This window comes from Euphorbia lathyris, chromosome 1 (genome assembly GCF_963576675.1).
Source record: "Euphorbia lathyris chromosome 1, ddEupLath1.1, whole genome shotgun sequence".
Lineage (NCBI taxonomy): Eukaryota > Viridiplantae > Streptophyta > Magnoliopsida > Malpighiales > Euphorbiaceae > Euphorbia > Euphorbia lathyris.
The window spans coordinates 126,605,251-126,615,259 of record NC_088910.1 but is presented as its reverse complement, the minus strand read 5'-3'; the positions used below and the strand labels follow the sequence as shown (position 1 = coordinate 126,615,259).

At 29.6% G+C, this 10,009-nt stretch overlaps 1 protein-coding gene across 2 annotated transcripts; it reads right to left on the bottom strand.

Annotated features, from left to right (window-relative positions):
* Positions 1–1,603: 1,603 nt before the first annotated feature.
* On the bottom strand, positions 1,604–3,904 carry LOC136214996 (homeobox-leucine zipper protein ATHB-7-like). 2 transcript variants are annotated; one of them, XM_066002909.1, is made up of 3 exons: positions 3,788–3,886; positions 3,380–3,693; positions 1,604–2,250 (listed from the first exon to the last, which is right to left on the bottom strand). In XM_066002909.1, exons 2-3 carry the CDS (start codon positions 3,689–3,691, stop codon positions 1,942–1,944), a joined length of 621 nt encoding a protein of 206 aa, XP_065858981.1. In that variant the 5' UTR covers positions 3,692–3,693; positions 3,788–3,886; the 3' UTR covers positions 1,604–1,941. The 2 variants fall into 2 exon arrangements, with proteins under 2 accessions (XP_065858981.1, XP_065858980.1); XM_066002908.1 differs by having other exon boundaries at positions 1,605–2,250; positions 3,380–3,904.
* Positions 3,905–10,009: the final 6,105 nt, after the last annotated feature.

The following is a 10,009-nucleotide window of genomic DNA, read 5'->3' as shown; positions in this document are numbered from 1 at the left end:
CTTTCTGTGGAGTCTGATAACATGGAGGCCATCAAAATGATTTCTGAAAATCATACTATGGGTCTTAATAGTCGCAACCTTATCAAAGCTATTAAAAGGCTTTGCTCCTCCTTTGAGATCTTAGAGTTCAGTCACATATTTAGAGAGCAGAACCGTGTTGCAGATCGCTTGGCGGCGGTGGGCCATGAGGGGACGTTAGGTGTTACTACCCTTTCTGTTTCACCTAGTTTCCTCTCTCCTCTTCTTTTAGAGGATGGGACTGGGGTTAGCTTCCCTAGGCTAATCCCAGGGTAGTTGTTGTTGGTTGCTTCCTTTTCGTTTTCTACCAAAAAAAAAAAGAAGAATAATTTTGTCAAATCAAATATATACAAAGAGCTTCTCATGAAAAGCTTTTTTTTTTAGAGATTTTCGTAAAAGGCTCTAAAATGTTGTTGTTTCTATAAAAATATGTTAAACGTTGTTGTTATATAAATCTAACCAAACACTACATTTTAAAGGATTTGGAGTGAAATGTTAAACGCTGTTCCAAAAAGATGAAACAAATACCCCTTAATTTATAAGCATTGCATATAAATACATGAGGAAATTACGCCTAACATCAGATACTAAATACTATTTACAATTAATACAGACTATTTGGATTTATATCAAGTTCAAACCAAAGGAGAAAGCTAAATTCTAATTCTATTCATTTATTGTAAGAATTTAACTTCTAAGTTGAGTATTTTTCATTGAAAAAAATATAAAAATAAATGATGTGATTTGATTGATTTGTAATCCCACCATTTAAAAGTTTAAGTGCTTTGATGTAAGTCAATTTTTAATCAAAAAAAATACTTGTAATTTATTTAATTTGTAAAGTCGGACCTTATATTTTAAGTAATTTATAAAGTCAATTTTTTAAATTGCTCCAAATCGTTCTATGTTGAGATAAATAGTCACGATAATAATTTTTAGCGGAATAATTAATTTGTAATCTGCACAAAAGTACTCTTATTTGTACATTTTTACACCATGAGAACTTTTTTTTTATGCAAATGGGTTAAATAACGTAATTTATTTTTGTAATCTTTTCTTTTTTCCTTTTAATATTATATAGAAGGGAAATTTACAAATAAATTGAATTATCTTAAATCAAAGTACTTATTTAGAGTTAAGTTCAAGACTTTAAAGGCCCTGTAGTGTTTGATATGGGCCGGACCACTAAAACAGTTATGGGTTTTGAAGTTTGGACAATGCAGCCCAATCAACAAACACTTCGCTTGATTTTTGGGTTTTTGATTCTTTTGAATAAGATGATGATAATGGATAAGAGTTTTAAGGTATCCAATAATAATTGTTTTTAGATTTTAAAAGTGAATTGGTATGTAAATTTCTCAATAAGTATTTTAAACCTTATACAAAAAAGTTCAAGATAAAAATAAGAATGATTTTTTTTTTTTTATCCATGACGAGTATAAATAGAATACGGGTAAATCCTCTCGAATAATTTATATTCGAATCCAATAAATGTAATCGTGATTTAATTATATATTATATTTATTTATTACTTAAAACATTTGGATCTAAATCAGTGGAAAATCTATACTTGGAAGTAGTGGTGTATAAAAAAATCTGGAAAACCCAAAAACCAAAACCAAATTGAAAAGGTTATGTAAAATGCAAAGTTGAGGGGATATTAAACAAAACGGTGAGTTTTGCTTATTAGGAAGAAGCCACTAAAAAGTAACAGCTAATTTGAGGTTTAGTTTAGATAGAGGGTATTCTCCTCTTGATCTCTTTGTAACTCTGTAGCAACTCATATTCTTGTGAATTGAATTCATCTGTATTCAAGAGAATCTATCTGGTTCGAATCTGGATTAGTCTGAACTGTCGGTTTAAGAAACCAGCTGTGACTAGTTGTTGCGATTATATTTACAATGATAGTTATATTGATTCTAATTAAGGCAAGAAGTCCCACCACTTAGAATTACAACTAGAGCCATACTCATTAACAAATCTATTCCATTCAGATGATATTATGGAACCATCTTTGTATTGGTTCATATTAAAGATACCATTTTCTTCCTCATTTTTTCTGCTGACTTCTTCATTACTTGAAAACATGTCTTCTTTATTGCTGTAATCTGCAAACGAATGGTCGTTTTGTTCTTTGCATTCCAAGTTAGTATCTCTGCTTCCACTGCTTTGGTTTTGATCCGAGACACCATTTCCATTTTTGCATTGCAATGTTTGCTTCATTTTCTGCAGCTGTTCAATACCAGAAAAAAAAAAAATCTTATTAGTACAAAAATTCAATTTCTTCTAAACATGTCAGTGCTGACTTATATGATAAAATAAAGTGAAACCCAGTGGTTCGACGAATTTGTAAAAACAGTCATGTGGTTTAAAAGTTTGGAAAGGAGGGTTTGAGATTTATGAAGTTTGTAGTTAAAAGATGTGTGAGTCAAATTTTCTGTCAAATAATATTGGTGGCTTAGTTAATTTGTAAAAGCTCAAACTGACAATTAAGGTCCAATCATAGATCTTAATCTCTGACACACCCTCCAGCAGACTTTAAATGTTTAGCAACATGCACAACACACGCTCAACCCGCCATGTGTTTTTAATTCCACACATTAATGAGGCTGTCAGGAACCCTCAACCGTTTGATCCCAGAGGTTCTAATACCATATCATGGAACCACTTTAATTAAAAGTTCAAGCTGATAGTTAAGACCCAGTCATAGATCTTATATTGATTTCTGACAATGTAAAGTAGGGGCTTTCTTGTATGCTTCTCTCCCCTTATCCTATCATTTTTTACATTAAAGCGAAGTGGAACCTTTGGAATAAGCTTTTGGTCTAATCACAGGGTAAAAATTTCTCCCGCAATCTCGATCGCATCTTATTTTGATAAACATGGCTGCAAGTGGACTGGGTATGTGTTTGAACTGACTAGGACCAAAGTCGAGGGGCAGGAAAGACGGGAGAATATCCAAACCCGAATCAAAGACAGACACTCGACTCTATATACAATACAAGAAAATAGTGAACTAAGGGGGATCAGAAGGGCGAAGGGGGCCAAGGAGGAGACTCTAAGAGCCGAATGACTAAGTTTGTAAAATTTACAAAACACATATTCCTATTTGCAAACTTTCAAATACTTTGTTTACAATTTGGTTAAATCACATGGTCTGAGTGGATTCTTTCAAAAAGCCGCAAAAGAAAAATAGTTTGGATTTTTTTTATCGCTAAAATGTAGAAAATTCCTATAATACTGATTCGTCTACTCAAATGATGACATGTCATCTAAAATGTTAATGTGACATCATCTGAGTGGAAGGATACAACTTCTCCGAATGCATCCGTATCTCTATTTTTGAAGTAGAGTAAGGTACCTTAGTGAGCAATGACTGATTTTCTCTTTGCAAGGACTCAAAACTAGAAGCTAGAGCATCATAACTTGCTTTGAGTTCATTATATTCTTTTTCAATCTGCTTGCTTTTCAATCTAGCTCTTCTATTCTGAAACCATATCGAAACTTGGCGCGGTTCAAGTCCGAGTTCATTAGCCAGCTGCTCTTTCATCTGTGACTCTGGTCTTGATTCTGCTTCAAACATGAACTCCATGTACTTTATTTGTTCATCACTAAACCTTCTCCTGTTTGAATCTTTTTTACTTCTTGATGTTGTCTGAAATCCCTCATCCATGTCTGAAAATAAACCATCCGTTTTCATGCTTACGAAAATAGAAACTGAAAACGTAATTTCTAAAACATATTATACAACTAGTAATAGAAACGGAACCGGAAACGGAAACAGAAACGGAAATAAGATGCTAACGAAGAAGAGTTTAAATGTTTAGCAAAAAATATCTATATTGCTGGATATTCTAGGTAGTGATATTGTAATAGAGTTGCAGAGAATAAATAATTAGGCTAGTGATATGGGGTGGGCCTAAATTTTAATTTTTTTTTTTTTTTTTGACATTTGGACACCTGTTCGACTCATGTTCACATAGCTACATTTGACAGTTAATTGTCCTAAAAACCCTTCTTTGCTTCATTCATGTATGTCTCTAAAATCCTATTCATGAACCATTCTTTTTTTTTTGAACCATTCATGAACCATTCTTATGTAGTATAAAGTGTTTAATTTAGAAATAATAATCAGTAAATATCTACTAGCACTTAATATTAAACTCATATAGTTTAATGCTAGCCTATATAATATATAAATAAGTTAATTCTTGACTTTTAAGATGAGTTGTATAAAAAAATTTCATATATCTATACGTTAGAATTCAAGGAGAAGCTTCGAGTCGAGAGGAAGTTTTTCTTAGAGTTTATTTGGTTCAACTATTTATATATTTATTGTTTATTTGTTGTTAGTATCTTATAAAAGTTAGTTTATTTTCTTCGGTTTTCACACAAACAAACACTTAATTCAAGTTGATAGTTAAGATCTAATTATAGATCTTATATTATCTCTAACACGCCCTCATACGTATTACAACACAGACTCATCTTACCATATGTTTTTAATTTCCATCAATTAATAAGGTTGTCAGGATTCGAACCATGGACTGTATAGTTCAAGAGGCTCTAATTCATATCATGAACCGTTGTAATTAAAAGGTCAGGTCCAATCATAGATCTTATATTAATCTCAGTCAGTTATATGTATTTTAGCTCTTTAGACTTGTTTTTTACACTTTGGATGATCAATCGTATCCATTTTAATTTGGTTACTCTCTATATTCCGTTTTGTAATTTATCTATCCGACCTTGCCTTCAACCTAATTGCGGAAATTTTTATATTAAGCATTGGGTCTTCCATGTCACTCGGAAGACCTCCAATTCATATTTGGATACATGTATTGTGACCCCACGTAATAATTAAAATAGTGAGACTCTTATAATATATGTGAGTCCATATTACACATATCAAAATATGTATGGAATGTTCTTCATTTGACATGGAGAATCCGAAGATACAACTCGATGCAACTTTTTACACCACATCAACTCAAAATGTTAATTAAAATAGTAGATAGCTTTCACTTTGAGATTTCAATTTCCGAGTCATAATAGTAATCCGAACAACATGTAGTATCCAAAATGAGCAACTAGTAATCAAAATTGGTATGAAATTGCCACGTTGAAACAGAGTCGTTTTCTTATTGAAAATGGATAGTTTAGATAAAGACAAAATAAGGTAGAAGGTGTCCTTAAACAACCAATCATATGGGGCCACTTAGAAATAAAAGTGTCCCACTTAAGTAGTAGTACCATTATCTCTCTCTCTATCCTTTCGGAAAGTAGTAAGCTTTGTATCAACGTGGCATTTACTGTATTGTGCGTTTTCTACACCTCACCCCCTAAATCTAACACATTCATGGCTTTGTTTTTTTTAACAAAACACCTAATCTTTCAAGATTCGTTCATTTGAAGAAGGAATTTAGGTTCCGGACTAATATGAGATTGACACGTGTGCATGAATTGAAGTTTAAAGTATTATAAATAGGAGTTTAGTCTAGGAAGAAAGGCACATTACTTTTACACATTACAATTGATAGTGCATTCCTTAAGTTTTATATTCACATATTGACTTAAGCTTCGAAGAGGGTTCACTGGTCACCAGCTCCCTATCTGACGGTGTTCTGCTTTACAGATATCAAGACGTTGTGATTCGATATTACGACATCATTATGGTATTGAAAATACGAAAATATATTTGTTTAATTGTTATTTAACTTTCACTTTAGATCTGCCAAACATCAACCAAAAATATACAAAACTGTTTTAGTTGATCGGTAAACTTATTTAGAAAATCAATTGTGACAGTTAAATAACAACCAACTCACTTTTTTTTTTAATTTTCAATAACGTAGGATTAAAATTAATCTTCTTTGGAAATATTAGAGTTAAATTTCTACAATTTCATACATTAGTACTAAATCTGTAATTTTTCTAAAATGTTAGAGTTTAAATTTAACTTTTATTCCATTTTATGTATAAACGTCCAAATAAATTATTTTAATGTAATCATATTTGCAGCTGAAATAAGTATTAATAAAAATAGAATTTTAGTTGTAATTAATTTTTTTTTTTTTTTTTTTGTAGAAACAGGAAAGGAAAACAAACAAACAAAGAAGACTAACCCGGGATCAGTCTAGGCAGGCTGACCCCAATCATATCCTCTAGAAGAATAGACGAAAGAAAAATGGGAGGAACAGAAAGGGTAGAAACACCTAACACATATCCTATAAATTTAATGTAAATGGTTGTAAGCAAATTATTGCAACTACTTCTTCAAATCATGTTAAGTTAATATCTATTTATGAAGCAAACCAGGAATATGTTTAGCTAAGATCATTAACCAAGCATATACGAGAATCATGTGGTAGATAGTCAGATAAAGGAACCTCGACTATAATATATGAAGATAATGCACTTTACGTTGCTCTACTGAAAGAATGCTACATTAAAGGTTGCATAATAAAGCAAATTTCACAAAAAAAAAAATTACTCATAATCTTCAAAAGAACCGTGAAATCAATATACTCAGCAAATTCCATCAAGTGACAATCTGACATATCTATTCACAAAGATATACCTTTTACAACTTTTAAGAGGTTTGTTTATGGTATTGGAGTGCGTCGTCACAAAGATCTTCAGTAATATTATGAATATTGTACTTTTTCTTTCTTTAACCAATGGTTTTGTCCCACCGTGTTTTACTTGGTAAGGTTTTTAATGAGCTAGTGTCTTGCTAGCATGGATGGACATCTAATGAGGAGTGTTATGAAATAATTAAGTAAACAATTATTTAATGGATGTCCATCACATTAAATGAATGTCCACCAACAACTAAAAATATATTAATTATGCATATGTAATGGTTAAAATAAATGCAATTAGAACTATTCATTTTGTAAATCTACTGTTATATCTAGATTAAGTTTTTTATTATAATATATTAATTTTCATATATATATATATATATATATATATATATATATATATATTAATCAATATATAAGTGTGACTATATCACAGTGGTGAAGCTCTTAGCCTAGTGGTTGAGAGCTTATCTATGCCTTGGGAGGTCATGGGTTCGAATCACATCCGGGTCTGGTGGGGATTTTTCTTTCTTTTTTAATATAAGCGTATTGCGCAAATTAAAAAAAAAAAAAGTGTGACTATATCACACTATAATTCGAACTTTATAACAAATATCTATAATATTAGTGGTAGGTAGCAAATGGAATAAATGAAAGTTAAATGGGCGAATATATTGTGTTTTAATATGTATAAACAGCTAACTAAAAGGTGTTTAATAAATCTCGAAATTCGTTGAACAGTTTTAATTTTACCCCTAACGTCTAAAATAGTGTAATTTTACCCTTAACGTTGGAATCCAATAGCAATTTTACCCCTAACGTTAATAAATTGGATCAATTTGAAAAATAAGTCATCAAACTGTCTTCTCGGTCATGAATATTGTCATCTACATTTCATACGTGTGTCATTTTATCACTAACAAATCACAAATATTCCTTGGGATGTGAAAAAAAATAAAAAATATACTGTCTTTTTTTGTACGAATTAGACAAAAAAATTCAAAAAATTCACCGAATTTATAAATATTAATATCAAATTCTATTATTAAATTATAAAAAACATGAAATCATTTTTTAGAATGAATTATTATGTAATTGGTGCAAAATAATAAACAAAAATATATGTGTTTTATAATAGTGTCTGAAATTGACCCAATTTATCAACGTTAGGGATAAAATTGCTCTTGGCTTCCAATGTTAGGGGTAAAATTGCACCATTTTAGACGTTAGGGGTAAAATTGCTCCTGACCTAAAACGTTAGGGGTATTTTTGCACCTTAACCCTATTTTATCGGATCTCTTCATCCATTTGAATTGTATCTGCTCTATGTTATTCTTTCATTTATATCATTTTCGAATTTAGCAAGTGCGGAAACGGTTTATCTTATACGTGGATCAATATATCTACGTGGTTGCATCAAAAGAAAGGACTCAGATCTGAATGTTCGGAATGGCCTAAATGCTGAAGACTGGATTGCATCTACTTTTCTGCAGATTTTGATTTACGATAAATATATGTTTTGTTGTTGTTTTGTGTTTTTTTATGCCTTTATGACATTTTTTGCTCTCTGTAACCGTTTTAATCTCTTTGTAGATCCTGTAAGAATTGATTTCTTACTGTTGTTTTCTTATTGTACTTGTTGTGTTTTAATCTAATGAAGTTATAAGCATTTTAATAAAAAAAAAAATTGTATGAACAGCCATCTTTGTAATATTTTATTTTATTTGTAACTATGTAATTCACCTGGACATTGAAGTTAGAGTCTATGAAATCCATTCTATTTCAATAAAATAATATTATTTTATTTCAATAAAATCAATAATTTTTTCTTTTTAGTTCAAGAAATCATTCTAACTCAAAATTTATCTTTATGTATGACATGATAATATCACATATCAAAAAATATATTTTATATATTTAATTCAACTATTTAAAACTATAAAATGTTTTTACAGTATCATGTGACTGCCATGTTATATAAGAGTAAATTCATATTACATTATTATCTTGGCAATCTTTTTCATCTTAATTAATCGAAATGAATCTTAATAAAAAAACAAATGATTTTCAATGATTTTTTTTAAGAGCTCAAATTTCAATTTGACCCAATTTCTTTGTGATATCTTTTTGGATCAATTACATGAATATCATAATTAACTATAAAATTACAACTAAATCATATTATCAAACTTAATTCTTAATATATCATTATTTTCTATATATTACAAATAAAATATGATTTTACATCCTAATTTAAAATTTCTGGACCCAATTCATAAATCCTAAACCCTAAAAATATATCACAGATATCTAATTTATAAATTCTAATCCTTAAAATATATTGAAAATGCTGATTTTACTGGTTTAACATAATTCAAAATCATTACTTACATGGTTATAAATAATTTTTCAAACCTGAATTTCTATGTAAACTTCCCTATCTTTTATGATTTTTAAAGCCCATATGGATAGACTGTTTCAGCTTATTTATCTTTGTAATATCCAAATCCAAGCCCTTGGTTTGAAAGTATAATCTAAATTAAAAGCCCAATAACATTTACCACAATTATTAAATGGGCCAAGCCAAAATTATTTATCAAATGATTTTTTTTTGTACCCTTGTGAGCCAATTTAACCTTGGGTTTCTATATAAAAATTATAATTAGTTATAAAATTAAAATTAGATCATATTATAAAAATTAATTCTCAATATATCATAAATAAAATATACTTTTATATTCTAATTTAAAAAATTCAAGTCCTTGATTCATAAATGTAATATATTTTTATATTTTAATTTAAAAAATCCAAGCCCTTAATTCATAAATCCTATACTCTAAAAAATATATCCTAAATTCCTAATTTATAAACCCTAATCCTTAAAATATATTGAAAATAATAACTTACTTAGTTTAACATCCTTCAAATTATTAATCAATATAATTGTAAATAATTTTTTAAAACTGAATTTATCTGTAAATTTCTCTTTAATCTTTCTACCTAAGTCTGATCTAGCCTATTATCAATTTAACCGGACTTGGATTTATCCTGTAATTGAACTCAAAAATCAAATTTCAAACCTAGCCCAAACAAACCCTCCCGTTGTATATAAATCTGAACACATCGAGCAGGTACCCGAACCATAAACAGATTTACTTGAACTCAGAAAGCCTAAAACAAAGATAGGTTTTTCAGCCATGTCCAAGGCCCTATTTGTGAAGAGTTCTTTATGGTGTTTCCTTGTTTGGGCTTTGGAAAATAAGCATGTCTTAATTAACTAATTAGACTCTGTTGCTTAATTTGATGCAAATATTAGGGTAAGTTACATATAACTCATGTATTAGTTAACTATTTACAGTTATCTTATAATCCAAAAAAAAATCTCAAAATGTCAGATTTTTATA

What these genes read in the sequence shown, in the direction of transcription:
- LOC136214996 (XM_066002908.1), bottom strand. Translation starts at nt 3,718, where the DNA reads ATGAAAACGGATGGTTTATTTTCAGACATGGATGAGGGATTTCAGACA. An exon ending in ATCAGTCATTGCTCACTAAG is followed by an intron (nt 2,251 to 3,379) that starts GTACCTTACTCT and finishes GGTATTGAACAG; the next exon opens with CTGCAGAAAATGAAGCAAAC.